Here is a 24,403-nt window from a genome sequence, read left to right on the forward strand (position 1 = left end):
GCCCCCACCTTCGCACAACAGCGGGGGCGTGAGCGGAATCCTGGAACAGCGATTGAAAAAAAAAAAAAAAAAAAGGAGAAAAAAAAGCAGCAAGCTCCACCACCGGTGGACGGTTTCAAGTCGCCCACCCTGCCTGGACTGAAACCCTGCCTGATTTGTGGGCAATGTTGGGGATGTAGAAAAAAAAAAGAAAGCTGGAGAGAGAGAGGGATCGAGAGAGGGGAGAGACAACACTAACCGGGTAGCTATGGAGATAGTAGCTTTCCCCGCTCGCTTTCTTTGACAGGTGTCGAGGAGTGGGATAAAATAAAAAAAAGTGTAAGCCGAGCAGCCTGCAAGATGTACGGCAAAGGCAAGGGAGCCGTGGTCCCTTCTGATAACCAAGCGAGAGAAAAGTAAGTCAATTATCTACTTGTGTGTGTGTGGAAAGGGGAGCGGGGGGGATTGTTAGCCTAGCCGTGGCTAAACTTGCTAACTTGGCTAACTACTGTCATTCACATTTTAAAGTGTGGCTGTTTAATAGCAATTTTAGCCTGACTGGGCTAAACCTTAACAACCGTTTTCCCGCCTCTCAAGTTGAGCTTTAAAAGTGTACCCACGATTCGCATGTGCCCCCCTTTCCCCACCCCAGTACGTGCTAACTCAGGCGGCGGTGCGAGGGGTGAACAATACCCTGTAAGCCACCCGAGCTGTGAGGCTTTGTGTCCCCCACCGGTAAAAATAGATATACAGCTGTTGGCCACATCGTGGCCGAGCATGGTTGCCCGCTTGTCCGATGCCGTTCAGCCAAACCCCCTCGGTTTGTGCGCCGCTTTTAAAACTTTGTATTTACCCGTCAAAACTGCCACAAATGGTCTGCTTTGGTTACGCCGAACGGAGCCGGAGCGTTCGAGAGAGACATCGGCGCTGGGGCTGGTGCGCTAGCGTGGGTACGAGCGAACACAGTTGCCGGTCTCTTTGTCTGGATACGATTGTTCAATGGGGTCTGGTTGTCTTTGTAGTCATTCTTTCCAGATTACCATTAGTAACCATAATATTGTTATTACCTGATTGCCACGCTATTAACTGCCTTAAATGTGCAAACATAAATAAACAAGTGGAGCCAATTTGAACTAGCACAGCGTAGTCTTTTACAGCCATGCTGCAAATGCTACAACTTCATCTCATTTTGAGTTGATTTATTTTATTTGGCCATGCTGAAGATCAAGGTGGTATGCCCAAAACTAGAACTGAGTCAGCATGGTCTCACCGTGCGGAAGTTTCAGGTGGCATAAAAACAAAATCGTCTGTGCAAGTGCGAAAGTTTAATGTGGCACAAACAAAACTGTCTTTAAATTGGCATGTGCTGCACCTTTTAGGGTTTTGCAGCGAAACCCTAAAGGTGGCACAAACGAGACCTCACCATGTCAGCTTGGTCTCATAGCCGTGAGAATGCTTAAAAGAAAGAAGAAAAAAGGTGGCAAGAACAAGACCCGGCTCTACATCTTCATGGTCTCACAGCCAATGCAGCAAGTGCAAAAAGTGGTACGAATGAGACCATGTCTAACTTGGCGTGGTCTCACAGCTGTGCAGCAAGTGCGAAAGCGCAAGGTGGTACGAACGAGACGGTCTCTAAATCGGCCGTGGTCTCCACAGCCGTGCAACAAGTGCAAAAGCTGAGAGATGCTTATGTTGAAGCTCAAGGTGGAATGCCCACCTCACCCTGTGCTATGTTTAGCCGTGCTAGATTTAATTCATATTTTTACCAATTTGAGCAGGTTTGAAGGCGCCTCCGTATTGGCGTGGTAACGAAAGCCCGCTTCCATCTCGCTTCCCGTGTTTCCCCCCGTCCCTCTTTTGCCACTCGCGCTTCTGCTCCCCGACCCGTGTTGAATTATTGACGGGGACCCGAGCAGCTTCTCTCAGGCGAGTGGAGTGAGATACGACGGGGTGGCCTCATCCATGTTTAAAGACGGTCGCTATTGTCAAGACACTTCACTCGGGCCGCGTGCTAGGTGTGGCGGTCGCCGGGTAGGCAGAGCGGCCGGGGAAGATTTTTCACTTTTACGGGAGCTAACCATAAGCTAACGCAGCAGTCGACATCTTCACTCACTGCTCCTTCTTCCCAGAGGACTATAAAAAAAAATGAGCCTCCTTTTTTTCTGGTTATTTGAGTCTGTTCCAACCATGACGTCATTTAAAACATTTCAAACTCATGTATAACGCTGTCGTATGTAGAAATCCAACCAATATGGATTTTTTTAAGGTGAATATTTGCAGGAAAAAAAATACAAGTGATTAAAAAAGCCAGTTAATTAACTCAGTTGCTCCCTAAAACGGATATATATATATATATATATATATATATATATATATATATATATATATAATATAATATTATAATATATATATTATAATATTTATATTATATTATAATATATATATTATAATATTTATATTATATTATATTATATATTTTTATTTTATTTTATTTTTTAATGCCAGAGCATACAGAAGGCTTTGACGCAGTCCTCTGAACTGAAGAGGACGCTTGAAGCAATGGTAGTTATTACAAAAACGGCCAGCAGGCGGCTGCAGAGTATAAGAGATCAACCGGGGCCATGTTGCAAAAAAGCTGTTCCCCCCCACTGTTTTAAATAGATTTGTGAATAATGATGAAACGTAGCTATATTTTAATGCTAGTCACTGCCAAACGGAAACAAATAGATATATACTTTTTTTTTTCCTGATGAAAGAAGAGACTCTAATATTTCTTTTTGGTAGGGTCAATGTTTTTATAGCAATAGAACAGAATAATCTGTGGGCCTTGCAAAATCGGTCAAAATCCAGTAAAATAGCCGGGAGCGAAGGGGGTTGCTTCAGTGAAAATGTCTGTGAGTGAATGTTAAAAAAATATGAAATAACATGGATTTTTTTTTTTTTTTAGGGCACTTCCCATTTTAATGTTTGTCAAAATAAAATCCAGTTAACTGATTAATTTTGAATAAAAAATTATGTAACGAATAAAATAACTTATAATAAATAAAGTATTGATGAATACATTTTTTGTGAAGCAACTGATATATTTAGGCAATAAATGTGTGCATTTAACTGAATTGAAATAGTTGCCTGGTTCAATCCGTATTTCTTATACCTTCGCCTCCTCACGCCTCATCTCAACTTCATTTCCTCTCCACGAGCTTCCTTGAACTTGAATAATGCAACTGGGCAGGTACGCGCAAACGCGCATGCACGCACCCCATCAAAAATTCATGCAAGGACTTTCATCCACCATGTAAACATGAATGAAACGTCCCCTTTTTTTAAATTTATTTTTTTTAAGCTTTGCTGTATGATTGTGTGCACAGGTAAGCGCTTCGTGTGTGTGTGTGTGTGTGTGTGGCCCAAAACGGTAGTGACCTGCAAGTGACAGTGTCTTACACTCTACACCAGCGGTCACTAGGAGCTTTGTGACCTACAAATTGCAAGGAGCTCGAAGGAAAGTGGTCAGATTCCTGTGGCCATGCGGTCAAGAGTGAATGTGTGTGCGTGAGACTTTTGTGTGCATGTCGTCCGCATGTGTGTGTGTGTGATAGGTTGTCAACAGTGCTGCAATCTTGGGTCTTTTTTTTTTATTTCAAATTTGTATTTGTGTTCGAACCTCAAACATCAGTGCCTTGAGATACGGATTCAATTCTTCCCTTGACTACGCTCGTAACTTAAGTCGCTCTTGTGTGGAATCATATTTCCCGTTGTCATGAATGGAGATGATTTGAAACGGTTCCAGCGGCAGTATGAGAATCTCTCAGCCGCGCTAAAATGTAGTTAGCCGCAACGTCACGTGTTTATGAGGCTAAATCTTTAGCCGCATTTAGCCAGTCCTCATTACCGGGGAGTCGATGAGCTTTAATGATGTGGGCCTAATTAAGACCCACCGAGTCTGAAGGTGCAACAATTAATCAGTCGGCAATGATCTGGTTTTCAAAATTATTGGGAAACTTTTGATCATCGATGAATCGTTTAGAGCCAGTGTTGAACTTAAAATGGTCTAAATCATTGAATCATGAAAGCGGACGGATAATTTTCTTATTTTTCTTATTTATTTATTATTATTATTATTATTATTATTATTATTATTATTTTTATTATTTTTTTATTATTATCTCTTTATTGCAAAAACATTCTGAAATGTTGAATGAAAAAATCGATTCGGCAATATATCGCAATATTACAGTTCTCGAAGCGATTCAATATGCGGCCAACTGGATTTTTAAACATCAATTTTTTATGGGAATACTCAACAAAACGTCTCACTTAGGGTTAGGATTTACACATTAAGCATGGAAGAATGTTATATTAATGGAACATTAAGCGTTAATATTTTATTTCAGTGCTGTTCAAACAAACAGAACAGAATTTTCAGATAAATAAATACATTTTCATACAAATCTTACAGTGTACATGTACACGTTTACTGATGAGTATTTTCTAAATTAGAGTTTTAAAAAATCGCAATAATGAATTTATAGTTTCGTATCGGGATTAATCGGTATCGAATCGTGACCTATGAATCGTGATAGGAATCGAATCGCCAGGTACTCGGCAATTCACACCCCGTAGTGCGTACAGTGGAAGCTGGATTTAACGGAATCACGGACGGGGGTTTGAGTTATCTGCTCAAGCCGAGTGTCTTAAAATTAGAATCGTCATAAAGAGTTTTCAAAGTTAATTTAAATGTATTGAAAACTGGTTTCCATTGTCGCAAGTTGTCAGGGGTACGACAGATAAAGTCAACCGTACCACTTTAGCGGCAGCCTTTTTTTTGAGACATGTCGGAGAACCTGTCTAACGTGGGAGGCTTGCGTCACAGCGGCAAAAACATGTTTGGTCGCCTTTCGCGTGGAAACGAGGCGGCACTTTTCGTGCTTCTTCAACAGGACAAGTTTCAATCCATCCGTCCCGGAGTGAGGAAACAACCTGGCAAAATAGCATGCGGGCATAAATTATGATCGGCGCCGCAGGCGGATGACTCATTGGCGCTGATTGTCATCAAAGCGCCGGCGAGCTCCGACTTTACGTCCATTATCGGCGCTCTCGAGTCGCGTGGCGTTTTGTTGCGGCGAAACCAGCACAATACAACCTTTCATGCGCGCGCGGTTTGCTCGTGTCGTCACCTCAGGCGGACGCGTTTTTACAGTTTTAAGTAAGGGTGAGAAAGCTTTTTGATTGATGTTTTCCCCCTTTTGTTTATACAACCAGCAAATAATAACGACATTGTTCACACACACACGATTGATGGCTCACGTTAGCTTCTTGTGCTAAAGTGCTTAAGCAAAAAGCGGTCCGTTTCACATACGCAGCATATCGAAGCGTTACTCTTATTTTTTTTGTTTGTTTTTGTTTTCTGGAGAGCTCAGTATTGTTCATTTGGTAATTTTACCGATTTGACATGTCATCATCATTGCTCTCCTTTTTATTATTATTTTTTTTGTATGTGCGAGTGTGTTTGTGTATTCATTAGTTCACCTAAAACCTATAAAAAAAAATCCCATACCGTTTACCTAAACCGAACACTTCCAGCCAGGGTCGAGAGGCCGTCAGGCGACCCGAGGAAGGACCAAAGAAAGGAAAGTGAAGCGTTACTCTTGTTTCGGACGAGCTTCTCGCCATCTCTCTGGCCTATCTTCGAGCTCGCGTGGGCTACGTTTGCATGCAGTCAATATTCGGGTTAAGGTGAGAATTGCGGCCGGTGACTGACGACGGGCTACTTAGCATCCCTCTCATTAGGCCGGGATTGTCCCGTCAAGAGGTCTTTCCACCCGGAGCGCACTGTCATATCCACGGCGCGCCGCCGCTCGATTGATGGTCCATTAACGGCCTATTAAACATGACTAAGCGAGGGAGTCTGGGAACACAATGTCAGGTCAATAGGGGGGGGGGTTTCTCTATTTCTCAGCAGGATTCCGGTGCCTGTTAATAGATTTGGTGTGTCCCCTGGTTAAAAAAAAAAGCAAATGTTGGCTGTAGTTACAGATCTCATTATTGTGTTCACAACCTGAATCCGTTGCTTATTAGCCCATTAGCCACGTTGCTACGTCTGATTCTTGTCAATGGCACTTCATTTATGTAGCACTTTTCCACCTTCTAAGGGCTTCTTGGACTTGGACTTGGTCACTTATTTGGCCTGGGATCGAAACCACAATCTCAGGATTGTCAGACGACCTACGATTTTATATATATATATATAAATAAATAAATAAATAAATAAATAAATAAATAAATAATTGTTGATGTGATAGGAATTTTTTTCTCAAATCTCTGATGTAACATATTAAGACCATATTTAATTGCCCAATGCTTTCACTGAAGTTTAGATTTACAGCAGGTGTTTTGTTTCATGCTTGTTTGGGCAGACGCGGGTGCGTATACGTCACCTATTTGACATTGATGGCGTATGACGGATCCGTGTGTTGACGGTGCACCCGCATTGATACATTATACGGATGGGGTTCGAATGCACATTTGGAAGATATCCGATTCCATGCATGTTTTTTTTTTTTTTTTAATTTTTGTCGTTATCCACATTCCAATTTAACACTTGTGAGCAAACAAAAAATCAAAATGATCGCTTCATCCATGCAAATCCAGCCTTTTGTAAGCCAAGTCAAAAAAGTTTCATACTGAAAAACTTAACTTCCGTTTGAAGTTGAAAGTCAGCAGCAATTGCATTTAGAGCCTTTTGAACAGCTGAAGAAAATACGGAGTGAACCAAAAGAAATCGTAAAAAGTTAGTGTTGTTTGACAAACATGTCACAACCTGTACTACAAGAGCCAGTAAAAAGCCAGTTATTGTTTTCCTCTGAATGAATGTTTAACCCTTAACTCATTTGCTCCCCAAAACGTATAAATATGTTCTATTTTAAGTATTGCCATGCTCCCAAAGACGTATTTATGCGTTTTTTGTTGTTGTTTTTTTTTTTTTAAATGATAGAGCATACAGAAGACTTTGGTGCAGCCTCTGAACGAAAGAGAATGCTTGAAGCAATGGTAATTATTACAAAAACGACCGGCAGGTGGCAGCAGAGTATAAGATATCAACCAGGGCCATGTTGCAAAAAGGCTTCCCCCCCCCACTGTTTTAAACAGATTTGTGAATAATGATAAAACTTAGCTATATTCTAATGCGAATTCCTGCTAAATGGAAATGGATAGAAATATACTTTTTTTTTTTCCTGATGAAAGAAGATACGCTAATCTTTCTTTTGGTAGGTTCCATGTTTTTATAGCAATAGAACACGATATTCTGTGGGCCTTGCAAAAATCAGTCAAAATCTAGTAAAACAGCCGGGAGCGAAGGGGGTGGCTTCAGTGAAAATGGCTGCGAGTGAATGAGCTAAAGAGTCGCAATCGCGGGATGCGAAATTTCAATCACAGACAAATCGGACTGCTTTTTTTTTGTGAAAATGTTTACACGTTTGTTTGTCGCGATCTGCGGAACTCCTCTCACTCAAATTTCTGTTGTAAACTCCTGCAAAACAAAAGAATTCTGTCTTTAAACGTTTGTGTTTCACTTATTGTTTGCATTTCAGGTTGGCGTTGTACGTGTACGAGTACCTGCTACACGTGGGAGCACAGAAGTCCGCACAGACCTTCCTATCTGAAGTAAGACTTTTTTTCACCACGCAGCGCTTTCGCATATTTGGACGGACCGTCCCAAGTCGTGGCGCGGTGGCCGTAGATGCAAAAATAAGTTCTTGATAGTCGCACTGGATGTTGTCGCTAATGTCCTCATGATGATTGCATGAGCAGCGGTGGCGGGCGGGCGGGCGGGCCGGCCGGCAAGGTGTGGCGTGCATTTTTTATGAGGACACCCGATAGTCACGCCGTGCGTTCTTGGCGCGAACGCCGTGTGCGATCTCAACGCCGCAACACCCGATGCGAGCCTCTCGATTTGGGTTAGCAATTTAGCCTGGCCAAACTAACAGTGTCACTGTTTTTTTTTTTTTTTATGTCCTTTTGTCATAAGTGTTTCAAACACTAACATTTTGGAACTCTTACATTGTGATACCAACAGCAGAATTAGTGCTCTTTTGGCCCTTTTCCCACTGCATGCTAGCCATTGAGGCGTTTCCATTGGTTTAACCAGCTACCAAAAGGTGCTATTCAGGGTCTGACATGAACCCGTTTTTGGTGGCCCCGTCAAGCCAATTTGTGGTGATCCCGCCAGAAATGGCAGATTAAAAACAATATCATATTGGATGAAATAAATAAAAAATAAAATAAATTAAATAGCCACATTGTCCACTCCCCAGTATATCGATATTGTGATTTAAAACAATACTTAACCTTTTTTTTCAATTTTTTTTTTTTATCGATTTACCATTCCGAACCTCACCACAAAGACCGGATCGGTAATCCCATTTTATTGTAGATGTGGAAGTGTCGTACCCTATTGGTTGTTAGCCTCTTGAACTATGTGAAGTTAACCCCGTCGTTAGTGACCGTGAGTCTTTCTTCTTCCTTTCCCAGATCCGATGGGAAAAGAACATCACATTAGGGGAGCCTCCTGGATTTCTCCATTCGTGGTGGTGGTGAGTATCACGGGTTCCACCAAGCTTGTTGCACTTTGTTGCAGTGCTTCCTCTTAACTCTTTGACTGCCAGACGTTTTCAGAAAAGGGATGCCGTGGGTGCCAGCCGATTTAAGCATTTTTGACTGATCTTTCAAGGTCCACATAAAATTATGTGTTTGGACTATGGAAACACACATACTACCAAATGAAAGATTGGACTCTCATCTTTGATCAGAAAAAAAAAAGTTTGTTTCTACCTTATTCCGTTTTTCAGTAATCAACAATAGAAAATGGTTAGTTTCACCTCTGTTTTGAAAAAAAAAAAAACGTCTTTCAACGTCTTTGGCACTCCTCCATAGGATTTCACTAAACGTTATTTAACGTTTTTGGCAGTCAAAGAGTTAAAATGGAATCGAATAGAAAAAAAATAAAATGCAAAACAGAAAAATGTACATACTGGATTTACAGCACTGGCAACGGGAGCGAGCCAAATGAGAACGGAAATCCCATGAAAAATGTATAATAAGTCAAAAATGATACCGTTGGTCGCCAAGGGTGTGCCAGGGTCTCGGGGTTGACCAGACTCACTGAGGGTGTGACCTCACGAACCCCACCCCCCCCCCCCCCCCCATCCCCATATCAAAACCCCGCCCACCTACCTTCTCTCTCCGTCCTCGTCCCTCCTCCAGCGTTGTATCTTGCATTCACTTCCCGGTCCCCTGAAACAATGGATCCAGATGGTTGGGAAAATGGATGGCCTCCCCCTCCTCACCCTTTTGTAACCCCCCCGCCCCCTCACACACACACACACTTTTCTCCTTTTGTTCATGCGGCACAAGGATTCTTCGCAGATTATCCCGTTGCATTCCAGTCTCCTTTTGTGCCACCCGTCCGCCGTATACACCCCCCCCCCCCCTCCTCGCACCCTCAACCCCTAGTCACTGTCATTTCTGCCCCTGGCTAAGGTTTGACCGCGGCGGGTCTGCACTTAAAACACTTAAAATCAGCCATTTTGCTCGCTTTAATCAGGAGCAATAGAAAGATGTACAAGTGCTTTCATCAGATGTCCTTTTCCCCACTCCATGTTATTAACACGGCACATATGGGCCGCATCCTAAGTGGATCGAAAAGACCGGTCGCTGCTTACATTCACCGCAGTAGATGACATTAAACTCTTCACCTTAAGCAGATTGTTCCGAGCCGTGGATTTAAGTCAAGCCTAATCCCGGCTCACCTACGACGACACTGCCGGGACTCGGCCATAGCACAGAGTAAGAGTCTGAAGCCGGACCCCAAACCCCCCCACCCCCCGGGGGGCCGCAATAAATTAGCTCGCTCAATTAAAAGCGAAGCTGTTTTACACGCGCATATATTAGCTCGGACTGTTGAGTCAATGCAATTGGCAGCGGATGCTAAAATTCCTTTTATTGACACTTTAACACACATTTAGGTTTAACGGCCTTTTTTTTGCCCAGACGTTGCTTTAGGAATCCGTCAAAACGGGTCCAGAAAATAATAATTTTATCAGTTGCTTAGATAAAAAAAGTAAATAAAATATATTTATGTATCGTTTGTCAATATTGGTAATATACACGAGTATGCTATTTTACTGTATGAAATGTAATGTAAAATAGGAACGATATTGATTGGTCAACAATAATTCAAAACATATTTTTTTAAAAATGACGTCAATATATTTGTCAAGAGAAACTGAATTTAATGTTAATTAATTTGATGTTCATCATGGATGGTTCAAATCATCAATGTACATATTACAAGCAAACATTTCATGTAAAATTATAGACTATGCATAGCCTTAAAGTGGTGTTTTTGGAGGTAAAATGTCAGCAGTGTAACTTTTTAACCTCGGCGGGTGATTCTGCTGAGTCATAATAATGAACGGCGGCGCTGGCGGGCGCACCATCAGCAAGATGAAAACCCAAGGATGTGTTTTTAATAGCTACTAAGAGGATGGACAGAATAATAATTCGCAAAGGTTACAACCTGGGTTAACTTGTGGAAAAAGAAATGGGATGTCACGGCCGATCCTCCCCTTTGAACTTGAAACTGAAATATAAATAAGCACGTTTGCATTGTCTTAACTGGACTTGTGGCTCAGGCGAAGCGGTTAGCGGTTCTGAAAATTAACACCAATTTCAGGATCGACACAATAACAAGAATGGAGCGGAAAGTCAACCATTTTGGTTTCAAGTGGTCGTTTTGGGGCAAATTCCAGTGTTTGTACTCTGACTCCTACAAGGGCAGGAGTGCCCAAGTCCGGTCCTCGAGAGCCCCCCCCCCCCCATCCAGCCTGTTTTCCATGTTTCTCTCCACCAACACACCTGATTCATAATCAGGATCGTTATCGGGCTTGTGCGAAGCTTGCTGATGAGCGGATCGTTGGATCCAGCTGTGTTGGAGGAGGGAGACATGGAAAACAAGCTGGATAGGGGCTCTCGAGGACCGGACTTGGGCACCCCTGTACTAGGGAATTACCTTATTGACCCCCCTAGCGTTCAACTTTGAGGATCATTTCGAGGATTCGCCACTAAAAAGGGGATCAATGACCTGTTCTTGTAGCCTAGCTTTGTTTTCGGCCTTGCTACCTTTTTAGCTCTTGTGACCAAAAAGTGTTTATGAGCATCCTTTAGCACTGATATGCATGCCAGCCGGGGGCGTCCCTAGTGCACTCTGACCTCACGGCTAATAAGTCGGATAATTAGTTGACTTTTTCAGATCCAAACATCCATAAGTTCACGCAGGTTGGGCATTCGCCGTCCGCAATTAGCGCGACATGTCGGGGTTGGAGGGGTTGTCGTCTGATTGGATCAATGTTTAACCGCAAAGGCGTTCCACCTGGCTCCCTAGCGCGCTCACTCCCGATCGATGCGCAAAGACTGACTTCAAGGACACTTTTCCACGTTTGGCTGCCCAAATAGACTGAGATTGAAGTTTGTGTCGGCGTGCTCGATATGCGCGTCGCAGCCCGTTTGGGTGTTAAGTTCCCCCTGCCGTCCTCACTTTGACGCAAGTGTGAAGCAGGGGTGGTCGGCGAGGTGTCCGTGGACGCAAGAGTATTTACGGTGGACGGCTCTCAAGTGTGAGAATTGTGACTAAAATGGCGCTTTAGGCATCTCATTTTCTCATTTGATATATACGGCAATTTTTCTCCCTCCCCAACCATTCAAATTTGGCAGTGTTGTCGTTAACACGCTTTCCTGTGGTGTCAACTTTACAAGACTTATTTGTTCACTTGATTGGCCTTTAACGTTGCCGTGTGCTTGCTTTTCAGCGTATTCTGGGACTTGTATTGCGCCGCTCCAGACCGACGGGAAACGTGCGAGCACTCCAGTGAGGCCAAGGCCTTCCATGACTATGTAAGTGATGCGCTCTTACCTTTTTTTTTTTTTTTTTTCGGGAGAGCTCAGTATTGTTCATTCGATTTGACATCATCATTGCTCTCCTTTTTTTCTTTTTTTTTTTTTTTTAAAAAATCCAACAAATCAATTAAAAAAAATTTAATAAATGTTTTTTTTTTTTTTTTTTTTTGCGCTCTTACCTAAACTCATGCTTGGTCCAACGTGTTAGCAAAACGGAGTAGCCATTCCATGATTGACACTTAACGGACACATTATCATTTAAAACAGTTCCCAAGTGTCTTAATAACATGTCTGTGATGTTTTCAAAGACGCTTTTGGGGTTTACCATATGCTGTACAATCACTTTTCTACAATCCAGGTGGTGTAAAACAGTCCAAAAGTAGGGACTCGGCGTAATTCGCTATGTGCGCTAACCAGCGACACTGTGCCAGAACCACAGAAACCCCTCAGTTAGAATCCCAATGTGCGTTCTACAAAAAAGTGCATGGAGACGATGCCTTGTGATTTGAAAGCATGAAGAAGTCGCTCTAACGGCAACATCTGCTGCGTAAACATCGTATGTTACGGCGGATGCCATGTGGTCAAGACGGGGGTGCGCGTGTCTGTTTACGCATGTGTGTGCGCGTGTATAGCGCGGGAGATAATGGAATAGAGTTCTAATCCAGTAATCCCGGCACTGGGTTGACGCTAAACCAGGGATTTGTGTGTCTGTGTGTGAATTTGTGTACGTGTGATATTTTGTCATTGTTTGTGCTAGTGATGTCACGATGGCAAAATTTTGTTTTTGATACTACGCTTGTATAAAATACCTGATACCAGTGCGAGCACTCAACTCTTCAATACTCACCGATACCAAGTGCGGATACAACTAGTACTTTTGATACATAAAATAAAAAAAAAAACAATGACAGATCATTTTAAAGAAATACATATCTATCACAATATAGCAATTTTCCTTATAATTGTCTGAAGTTAATGGCAACTTTCTATTATCTTTTTTTCCCAATATGTTCATAAAATGCATATTTTGTATGGAACACGCAATAAAAGTAATAAATAAATAAAATAAAACAAATAATTCAAAACATTCCGTTAGTGCGGACGGAAGGTCTCTCTGATGGAATAAGTGCAGACGGAAGCGGTTTTCGGCCATCACATGAACATTCACGGGCCAATTTGTCATTGCCAACGACAAATGTTTACTGATTGTTTGTGCCTGTGACATTTTTAGTTTTGTGGTTATAAAAAAGCACTAAGGAAGTTTTCAACCATGACCTGAGGGGGTTTGTTTGATTTTTACTGGCACTAAACAACTTTGAGGAGGATGGTAGGAACGCTGTCGCACAAAAAACTACAAATGTGCTGACTGCTTTATGGCATACGTCACTTCCCCCTTTGCCCATTCGTCACAAAGACGGAAGTCAATTTGGATGTCGAGAGGTAAAAAAATGACGCAATGCGCTTGTCCTCATGAGAAACCTGGTCTTCCTTTTTTTTTTCTCTCTCTTTTTTCAGGAGAGCTCAGTATTGTTTATTCGATTTGACATCATCATTGCTCTCCTTTTTTAAAAAAAAACAAATAAATTAAAAAAATTAATAAATGTTTTTATTTTTATTTTTTTATATATATATATATACATATACACACATATATATATATATATTTGTTTTTGTATGTGTGTGCGTGCGAGCGTGTGTGTATTCATCAGTTCACCTAAAGCCCATTAAAAAAAATCCCATACTAATAATATAATATAATAATAAATTGCCAAATGCAGAAACATCAATGTAAGTTATCACGATGTAGTGGCTCTCGCTAACAGACAGAATTAAGTAACCAGAATTAGGTTAAAAAATTCTATATACGTAGACCATGTTTCTATAAATTTTGATATTTGGTTTTTATTTGAGGCAGATATTTTTTCCATTAAAATGTGATTTATGAGGAGGTTAGACCATTGGTCGATATTCAGAGTTTGTTTATTTTTCCAGTTAACAAGAATTGTTTTTTTAGCGATAGTAAGGGCTACAAGTGTAGATTGAAATTGTTTATGTGGTAAGTCAGTTGTTGTTAGGTCACCTAGCAAACACAAGTTTGGGGATAAAGGTATCCTACAGTCCAAAATAGCGGAAAGTTTTTCTAAGACTTTAGTCCAGAAATACATAACCGGAGTACATAACCATAAAGCATGAACATAAGTGTCTGTAGTGTTTTGTAAGCATTGGAGACAAATGTCGGAGTCTGAGAGTCCCATTTTCTTCATCATATATTGAGTAATGTATGTTCTGTGAATAATTTTATATTGGATAAGTTGTAAATTTGTGTGTTTTGTCATTTTAAATGCGTTTTCACAAACTTGAATCCAAAAGTCAGGTTCCGGTGCTATAGACAAGTCTGTCTCCCATTTCGAGATGGGTAAAGACATTTTATCAGTATATGAAAGTAACTTATATATTTTTGAAAGTTTTTTTGTTGTTGTCGGAGAAAGCTTGTTAACTCTTTGACTGCCAGACGTTTTCAGAAACGGGATGTCGCCAGTGCCAGCCGATTTAAGCATTTTGACTGATCTTTCAAGGTCCACAGAAAATTATGTGTTTGGACTATGGAAACACACATACTACCAAATGAAAGATTGGACTCTCATCTTTCATCAGAAAAAAAAAGTTTGTTTCTACCTTATTCCGTTTTTCAGTAATCAACAATAGAAAATGGTTAGTTTCACCTCTGTTTTGAAACAAACGTCTTTTAACGTCTTTGGCACTCCTCCATAGGATTTTACTAAACGTTATTTAACGTTTTTGGCAGTCAAAGAGTTAATATCTTTAGCTAAAACAGGCGGTTGGAGCGTACCCCGAAGTGTTGGAATTTTTTTCTTTAAAAACCTGGTCTTCCTTCTGGCATAACGTTGCCGACTTTGACCATATGACGCCGACATAATCAACGTAAACTGAAAGTTCCTTACTGTAGCTTTAAGTTTGAATTGGTCAGGTGTGTGTGTGTGTGAGTGTTTATGTCATTGTGTATTTCCTGTCTATGTGTGTGTAATTTAATGACTCGGGGCATCGTTGGCAAGCAGCCTGTGCAAGGAGGTGGGGCAGAGAGGCTTACAACCCCGTGTGCGTGCGTGACTGTCCGACATGGTCGCTCACTGTCTGTATCCAACACTGACGAAGCCAAGGAGACAGGCTTGGTTTAATTTTGGCTCCGGACCCCCTGAGGCCTCTCTAACGCCACCCCACCCCCCCCCCCCGCCCAACAAACCCCATGCGCGGGTGGGTCCTCTCTGCTGGTGGACGGCTCAGCAAGAAAGGAAAGACTTTTGTTAGTTTGTCTTATCTTTACAAGAGTTTCGAACCGGTTTAGGGGGCTGCTTGGCATTTATGAGGCGTTATCCAGATGATGAGATGAAGGCCTTTCGGGGGCTCTTTATCTTCACTATCCTCAACAGTAGTTTATTGATGCTAGTTGGCTTTTTTTTTTCCTGTGTGTGGCAATTACAGTTTGTATGGGGCTGGATCTGGTCAACAAAAGATGCATTTGGTCCTGCTGGAGGTCTGCTCTTTACAATGCATCTAATCCTTTTGATTCGGCTTGTAGGGAGTCCTTGAGTCTTCAGTCGTTCACCGAGAGGCTGTTGATTTGGTGCTTCTGTTTTGGTTAGCAACAGCATTTTAAAAAAAAAATGGGATTAGCCGTTGAAGACACTGTCCTCGAGTTTTGCGATTAGCTTTTGAATACGGAACAAAGGATCTGACACACAACAGGAAAGTTTCCACGCTTAAGTCCATCTGAGAGACTCTCTTAGTGCTGCTGTTTTGGTAAGCAACAGAGCCTCATCAGTTGACTCTGAAAGTAATGTCTCCACCAACATAAGAACATTTTCAATACAGCGCAAGGCTCTTCATTTTTAGGGCTGAAATGACGAAAAAAGTCCAACCAAAATCTCTCGAATTATTGCAGTGACCATTACTCCACACCTACTTACTATCAGGAGCCTGATTTCCGATCATGTGATCAGGATCGGGACATCCCTACCTACTATTGTTATTGTAGACTCCCGCACCACTCCGTAAAAGACAGAGAATGTCTCAAGTTTGGAATCATTACTTCAAAGCAGAATTAACATCCCACAAAAGCCCGTCTACTCTCCCCAACAGAACCTATTGTTATGCCCCCACAAGTGGTCATTTGTACACTTTCAAAATAAACATGTAATAAACGCATTCTTACAAGAGCCACTACGGTCACAACTGGTGCCCACATGTTAAACACACAGACTGGCTAATGGTTAGCCACTTCAGAGCCAGTCGTTAACCTGATTTCCCAACTAACAGCTCTACACTGTTATTTGCCGACCCCCATGTCACTCACTGGGCCAGGCCCTCGTTTTTTTCTTTATTTATTGTTTAATTGAGCCTAGGTGGGATATTTGGTAGAATCATTGGTTCCGAAAATATTAAATTGCTACAGCCCTACTCATCTCTGTAGTAAGACTCCATGCTTGATGTGCTTTGGTAGGTGCTCCTGTTTTGGCTAGCGACGGGAGTACAGAAATGGGCTCAGCAGTTATCAGTGCGAATGGGTACAAATAGAGGCATTTAAATGTGAGTCACACCCGGCAACTCAATGGGGGATGGGGTACAGGAAATACAGTCGTTGTCTGTCAAAAAGTCGCCAAGAAATGAGCTAATAGCATCCAACAGTGGCTACAAATTTTCTTAAAACTAAACCCAACCAAAGTTAAGAAAAATCTGCTCCTTCATTCCGTCTCTTCAGAACAGTGGCAGATATATTCTTTTTTTTTTTTTTAGCTTCACGCTTTGTATCGCAGTCTTTTTCTTGGCCTCTGCGCCGTCTCTGTGGAGTGCGAGCTGAGTGGATGCTGTCTGCGGCGTGTATTAGCGCCGTCATCCTTTGTGTGTGTACTGCACGTGTGTGCGCGGCCGTCTGCTTTCGGCACCCAAACCCCGTGCCAGTTTTGAGGAGCAGCTGGGCTTTCTGTGTGTCTGACGTAGCGTCGTCCCCCCCCCGCATCCTGTTGAGCGCGATGGCCGTGTTTTGACTGGGCTGATAAATCAACTGGAGCACGGCAGTCAGCTCTTTTTGAACTCCCTTCTTCAAACCCCCCCCACCTATCTCTCTCTCTCTTTCTCTGTCTCTCTGTGTCTGTATGTGCAATAAGGACATTGGGTCAAGGAGACGGTGATGAGGTACATATCAGTGTGAAGCAGAATGTAGATTAGTAGCCTCTCCAGGCAGGGACTCGCAGGCACATATATTTATACCTCCTCCTTCCATCTCATGTTTATGTCCCTGTTTTTATGCCTGTGAAAGGTATCAGGCACAGGTCAATAATGTGTTGAGCACTATTGATCCGTCCAGTATTTCACGTGAGACGGAAAGTGCCTTTTGCCTCCCATTCCGTGTGCTCTTACTAGCGTGGTTAGCTTCTCATGGCTGGATTTACAGCCCAGTCCCAAGTGCTCAATTTTGATTGAACACCTCGATTTTGTTTGTTTGTTTTGACAGTCCAGATTCAAGCGACACACATCCGAATTTACGTTCACGGAGCACAACAAACTTTGACGATGTCTTTTTGACAAAAAACGTGTGAGAAAACATGTGTACTGTGAGGCTTATTGCAATAATTATCGTAACATGACATCGATGGTGTGATCAAATGGAATTGTGAGCTTTAATGCTACGTTCAGACCGAACCGAAAATATCACGATGCTACGCTGGTCTCACGCGTGTTTGGTCGCGGGGTTCTCAATGGATTTTTTTTTTTTTTCGTTCTGCGCCGCAATGGAGGAAGAAAAGGGATTTACATTTTGCTAGGTTGTGCTAACTTTATTGTAGCATTGCTGGCTTGCTTCACACTTTGCAAATTAACTCTTTCACTGCCAGACGTTTTCAGAAACGGGATGTCGTCAGTGCCAAACGATTTAAGCATTTTGACTGATCTTTCAAGGTCCACAGAAAATGTTGTGTTTGGACTATGGAAACACACATACTACCAAGTGAAAGATTGAACTCTCATCTTTCATTAGAAAAAAAAAGTTTGTTTCTACCTTATTCCGTTCTTCAGTAATCAACAATAGAAAATGGTTAGTTTCACCAAAATGCACTGTTTTGAAACAAAAAGCGGAGAAAAAGAGCTTTTTGTGAAACGATGTTATTTCATGCACTCTAGTGAATTGTACACTTCTTTTTGTCCATGAATGATGCCACAAACACCTAAACAGTGCTTTACTTCTGTAAAACACTTACCACCAACAATGAAAAAGTGTTTTTAGATTGCAAAATACGTTTATTTCCTTTCAACAGTGTAACAATTTGACAAAACAATTTCGTAAACTATTTACAAATGTGTGCAACTGTGGTACCATCATCATCATCGATGATGATCATCGTCGTCATCAATGTGCTCTTTAGCGTTGGTCGATGCTTTTCGTCTTTGAAAAAAACTGCTCGAGCGTGAGCTGCTTGCAACCGGTCGCCATTTTCGCTTCCCTTCCCCAGCCATTGTTCCCTCTAGCTCCGCCTCACGTCTTCTACTGACGCCTACCCAATCTTGTCAAAAGAGAGTCATTGCTGCCATCTAGGGGCCAAAAATAGTCATTAGGCTAACTAGATCTGCTTGAAACTTTCACCACAGCTGGCCAAGGCTTTCCTCCACCCGTTTCAAAAAAAATAAAAATTGGATGATGTCTTTTAACGTCATTGGCGGCCCTCCGTAGGTTTTTACTTGACGTCTTTTAACGTCCATGGCAGTGAAAGAGTTAAACAAACTCGCCACATATGTCAAGCTATCCTCCATTGCTATGCTACACGCTCTGCACACAACCGCTTCATGTGTTTTGTATGCTGTCACGTATTTGGTGACGTGGGCTATCTCGACGCTGGTTGGCTGTCCTAAACGCGCCACCCGCACAACATTTTTTTTTTTTTTACCTCCAGGATCACACTCCGTACCCTGGCCAACTGTAGACTGGATGTTTTTTTTTTCTCTTTGGTCCCATTTAAAATCCATTAAAAGAAGAAAAAATAACAACCAACCAACCATTTGTGTTCTGTTGTACTAGCTTCATACTAGCTAGCGCTAAGCTAGTTTGTCTCTCGTCCGACGTCCAATTTAGCAAACTGGCTTACATTTGTTCCTAGTCGGCCAAATATTCCCATACAGTACACACACACAACTACTTCTGAATGTAGCGTGACATCGGGAAACGGAACGTGCCATCCGAACATTCCTCCCTGACGACAATATGCTATGAAAGTTCCGATTCGGCATTCATTTTCAGTGGCCCATTCATTACGTCTTTGCAGGGGAGACTTACACGGGCGCGTAAAAACGTTTCGAAGACGCCGCGGAAATACCCGGGGTCGCCCACCCGCAGCTGCTTGAAGCCCTACTTGCAATGTTTACACTCCACATCAAAGCTTGCACGTTTTATGTCGCACGTCTGCGGTTGTTTGCCGGCGGCCAGATGATCAAAACCTGCTTCCTGTACAGCAAAAAAAAAAAAAAAGACAGATCACCTCCTCCTGACCCTGCAGGCAGCTATGGTGGAGATTACCTCCAAGTAAGAGGCCTGTGAACTGCTTAAGTCACATTCAAATGCTTTATTCTGGTGCTCAGTTGAGTTATTTAGTGGTAAATCATATTAAAAGTTGTCTGAGGATTTATTATTGTTATTTTTTTTTAAACATGAATAGCAATTAGAACCACACTTGTGCCAAAAAAAATCCTTTCCAGCACTAAGAAACCCAAAAGCTTGTGTCGGTGGCCGTCCGTCTTGACAAGTTTTTATTTGGGCATTTGCTGGAACACAATCAGTTCTGGGAAACTGACCCAGTTTTTATTATTATTATTATGATTATTAATTGACAGGACAAGCTGAAGAGTAGATAGGAAACAGAAGAGGTGGGGAATGACCTGCAGGAAAGAACCGCACAGCCCGGGAATCGAACCGGGGTCGCCTGCTCCGAGGACGAGCCTCTACACATGGTGCGGGTGCTCAACGCAGTGAGCTAACAATCGCCCCAAACTGGCCCAATTTGTTGGGATTTTTGAAACTAAGTTTCCCGTATAAGACTTCCGACTTGTTCCACTGTCCTTTACATAAAAGTCCACATAGCTCGGTATGACTTTTCTTCTTTATGAGCAAGTCTAGTTGATCATGTATTATAATAATGGACTGATCATTTAAGCCGAATCATTTATTCATCACCCCCCCCCCCCATATTAGCAAGTGTTCACTAGAGAGAAATATAACGTAGGAAGTTGGGTCCAGTGCAAATTAATTGAGCTGTTTGGCATTTTAAATATAATCTATTGCTCGTGTACACACATCAAGTGGACCAGTGCTGAGTTTGCTGTACAATTTTCAAGAGGCTGACAGGTATCATTATAATATGTAAGACATTCTTTAGATAAGACAATCAAGCCGCTGGATGCTGGTCCAGATAGGAAATTTACGGAAAAGTAGGTTTTAATACCGTGCCAGCCTGTAGTTGTTTACACTCACAGTTGCGTAAATATTCAGACTTTTTTTTTTCTGTCCCTCTGGATTTTTGGTGAACTTGTCTTGTGCTGCAATGGAAGAATTGCTCATTCATCATCATCATCATCATCATCATCATTATCATCATCTAGAGCCCCTTTAACTCTTTGACTGCCAAAAACGTTAAATAACGTTTAGTAAAATCCTATGGAGGAGTGCCAAAGACGTTAAAAGACGTTTGTTTCAAAACAGAGGTGAAACTAACCATTTTCTATTGTGGATGACTGAAAAACGGAATAAGGTAGAAACAAACTTTTTTTTTCTGATGAAAGATGAGAGTCCAATCTTTTTTTGGTAGTATGTGTGTTTCCATAGTCCAAACACATAATTTTCTATGGACCTTGAAAGATCAGTCAAAATGCTTAAAATCGGCTGGCACCCACGGCATCCCTTTTCTGAAAACGTCTGGCAGTCAAAGAGTTAAAAAGTCAAAAAGTGTATTGAATGCATATGCACTTATTTTGATGTTTCGCAATGTTTCACATTAAATTAGTGCTTAGCATAGTTGTCTCCATCTTTTCCTGTTTCCTCTTTTTGCTCAGTGTCGCATGCTTAGCTACTCATGATCCGCTTTTAGTGATGATTACAATTATTGTCAGGGGCCAAACATAATTGCTGCCATAGAGGCGAGAACCCAAACTATGGAGCGATAAGCGTTTGGCCGTACCAGCTAGCAAGCGCAAGTTAGCTTAGCGCCTCATGTTTACCCCAGTTTGCAAATTGCTAGGAATCAGGGAGTCTCAAATGATGCACATTTATTTCTATTTATTGAGGCTATGTGAACGTTATTTTAAATTTGATGGGGAAACACAAGCAACCTGAATATTTAGCAAACGCATCTCACCTCACAGAACTGCTTTTTTGCGCCGGTTTTCTTTTGGGGCGGCTGTGGCTCAGTTAGTTGAGCGGGTCGTCCAATGGCTGTCTGCTGTCCAAGTGTCTACTGAACCCCAAATTCCTTCCTGGTCGACGTGTAAATTGAGAATCTGCTCTAAATTACCTCACCTGTTTTAACAAAGATTAGAGACTAAGAAAAGGAAACAAAAATGCTTATATAGTGATTACCAATAGATTAGTGAACCTAACTGTTCTAAAAAATAATAATAACAGGGATGTGATTTTTCCGCTAATTTGCGGAATTCCGCTTTTTTTATCTCCCCCCGCCCCCCCCCCCCAAAAAAAAAAATCTGATTTTTTTTTTTTTTTTTTTTTAGTAGTTCATTGTGTATGCACATGACTCCGACAGATAACATCTTCTGCTATAACAAAGACATTTGTGGTATGCTCTAATATGAGTTACTTTTCATTTGGTCATGATACAATTATTTGTTCATGAAATTTGAACTCTTCAACATTATTTATGTGTTAACTTAGTAATCCCATTAGTTAGATGTGATAGTTTTTAAAAGCAAAGGCAGTCCAATGTTTTTGAATGTGACTGATTTTGAGTTGACTAAAACTGCCATTTTATATGGGATAGTTCAATATACATTGAAAATTTATGCTGTTGTTTTGTCTATTTCTTTGTCATGTGAGTGCATTGAAAGTACTTAAAAACACGGAAAACCCATGAGCGAGTGCCAGCGGCCCCCAGACCCCCGGCTAAATTTTCAGATAATTTCACTTTGGTCAAATCACATCCCTGTAATAATAATTCTGTAAATCATTTGTATTTATTTTGCATTTCAGTTAATGCTATTACAAGATGAGTTAACATATTTAGAAATTAAATCCATTACTTTAGTTTTAGTTTTAGTTTTAGTTTTAGTTTTAGTTTTAAGAATGCCATTAAAGTACCAGATCAATAAGCAATATCCTTACGAACAGTAATATCGTTAAAATCTAAGCGACACGCGTCCCTAGTGGGACCAGGTGGTTTTAGGTAAAGGCTCTTGCTAAATTCACCTCGTAACAAGAACTAATAGATGTTGTTAACACTCTGTATCAGTAACGCGCAACAATGATTGATGGTGGACAAATGCTCCCTTCCTCCTCTCCAGTCTCTTTGCGTGTTTATCTTAACTCCTTCTCTCTTGCACGCTCTCTCTTTCTTCTGCATCTTCTTGTTCTTTCTCCTTCCTGGAGCGGGGGATGCCAGGGGGACAGAGTGCAGATAGGACCTGTCTCCATGGCAACAGCTTCTGCAAGCTTCTACCGCCCCTTACTCGGAAAGGTGGGGGGGGTGGTGGTGATGGGGACGGAGTAGTAGCTTTTTAGGGGTGCGCACACACGGAAGAATACGTGTTGGACTGGGGAGGCTACGAGAATGGAGGGATGAGGATGGAGGGAAAGAGGCAGTCGACCCTGCTGCCTCCCCAGGGACTCTGTGGCCTGCTCGCGGAATTAGCATAAAGATGGGGGATGTGTGTGTGTGTGCGTGATTTTCTTGTTTCTTTCATTCGCTTCTTCTTAAGGACGTTTATTGCTATGCTGGAAAATAATTGGAAGTGCGTCCATTGTCGTGAATGTGTGTAAAGTGCACATGTGTGTGTTGGTTAGAATTGACCCGTAAATGCACACGCACGCACACACACACACACTAAAACCTCCCTCCGTCTGCCTCACAACTGAAAGGCAGCATTTTATAAGCTTGTGATGCAACTCTTTGTGTGTACCCGTGTGTGTTTGTGCGTGTTTGTTCCGGCATGCTTATGTAAGCGCTTCCAACATGAGTGTACGTGTGTGCGGACGAGAATACGGTTATATCATATTTAACTCCCGGGCTGAATCATTTGGCTCCCCTCCTACCCCTCCACCCCACCCCAAGATTTCCACTTTCGTTTTCACTTTCTGTCTGCATTGTTCCACTAACAATAGGAGATGGAAAACAAGTGTTTGTCGCTCTTGTGACACACAAAAAACTGTTGTTGTTTTTTCTTTTGTGTTTTTTGAAAATCTACTGCCAGGCAGGTCACAGTTGTATTTTTTTTTCTCTTCCGCTTTTGCACTTGTTATTGTGTATGAATAGTGTATGAGGTGCTGGCCCCATGGTTGGAAAGTGCCCGTCATTGACTGGCGACCAGTCCAGGTCCAGGATATCGTCACCTGGGATTGGCTTCACCTCCTCTCGAGCCGGAACAGGAAATGTGAAATAGAAAATGGACGGATGGCTTTTAAACACTGCTTACAGGGATGTGATTTTTCCGCTAATTCGCGGAATTCCGCTTTTTTTTCTCCCCCCCAAAAAAAAACAATCCGAATTTTTTATTTTTTATTTTTTTAGTAGTTCGTTGTGTATGCACATGACTCCGACAGATAACATATTCTGCTATAACAAAGACATTTGTGGTATGCTCTAATATGAGTTACTTTTCATTTGGTCATGATACAATTATTTGTTCATAAAATTTGAACTCTTCAACATTATTTATGTGTTAACTTAGTAATCACATTAGTTAGATATGATGATATTCTCAGTGATAGTTTTTAAAAGCAAAGGCAGTCCAATGTTTTTGAATGTGACTGATTTTGAGTTGACTAAAACTGCCATTTTATATGGGATAGTTCAATATACATTGAAAATTTATGCTGTTGTTTTGTCTATTTCTTTGTCATGTGAGTGCATTGAAAGTACTTAAAAACACGGAAAACCCATGAGCTCCGGGGGGCTACGCCCCCCCTTGTCCCCCCACCAGGGCACTGCCCTGGACCTAGCTGGGTGCCAGCGGCCCCCAGACCCCCGGCTAAATTTTCAGATAATTTCACTTTGGTCAAATCACATCCCTGTGCTTACTGCAGACACGTGACTGTCGTATGTGTTTGCATTGTACGCAGCCAGCTGACCCCCCCCCCCTCCCCCCTTCACAGATCATATTACTGTGTAACTAATGTAATGCATGTAATTGTTTGATTTGTTTAAATCCCAGTTGGCACATTTGCTCAGCCCGCCTGGTTCAACGGTCC

General features: G+C 41.9%; 1 protein-coding gene across 7 annotated transcripts in view; it reads left to right on the forward strand.

The window, feature by feature from the left end:
* The first annotated feature begins 46 nt into the window (after positions 1 to 46).
* LOC144048752 (single-stranded DNA-binding protein 3) overlaps positions 47 to 24,403 on the forward strand; it is a 37,608-nt gene continuing 13,251 nt past the window's right edge. For 2 of the 7 annotated variants that reach the window (XR_013293419.1, XM_077561038.1), the window contains exons 1-4: positions 48 to 395; positions 7,569 to 7,641; positions 8,509 to 8,570; positions 11,844 to 11,928. Coding sequence is in view for 5 of the 7 variants with exons in the window: in XM_077561038.1 (XP_077417164.1) it covers positions 340 to 395; positions 7,569 to 7,641; positions 8,509 to 8,570; positions 11,844 to 11,928 (276 nt within the window). In the remaining 2 variants the exon portion in view is untranslated. Of the gene's footprint in view, positions 396 to 7,568; positions 7,642 to 8,508; positions 8,571 to 11,843; positions 11,929 to 24,403 lie in introns of all 7 variants that reach the window. The other 5 variants (XR_013293420.1, XM_077561030.1, XM_077561046.1 and 2 more) reach the window with 5 other exon arrangements.

The sequence above is a fragment of the Vanacampus margaritifer genome, chromosome 1 (genome assembly GCF_051991255.1).
Source record: "Vanacampus margaritifer isolate UIUO_Vmar chromosome 1, RoL_Vmar_1.0, whole genome shotgun sequence".
In the NCBI taxonomy this organism is placed as follows: domain Eukaryota; kingdom Metazoa; phylum Chordata; class Actinopteri; order Syngnathiformes; family Syngnathidae; genus Vanacampus; species Vanacampus margaritifer.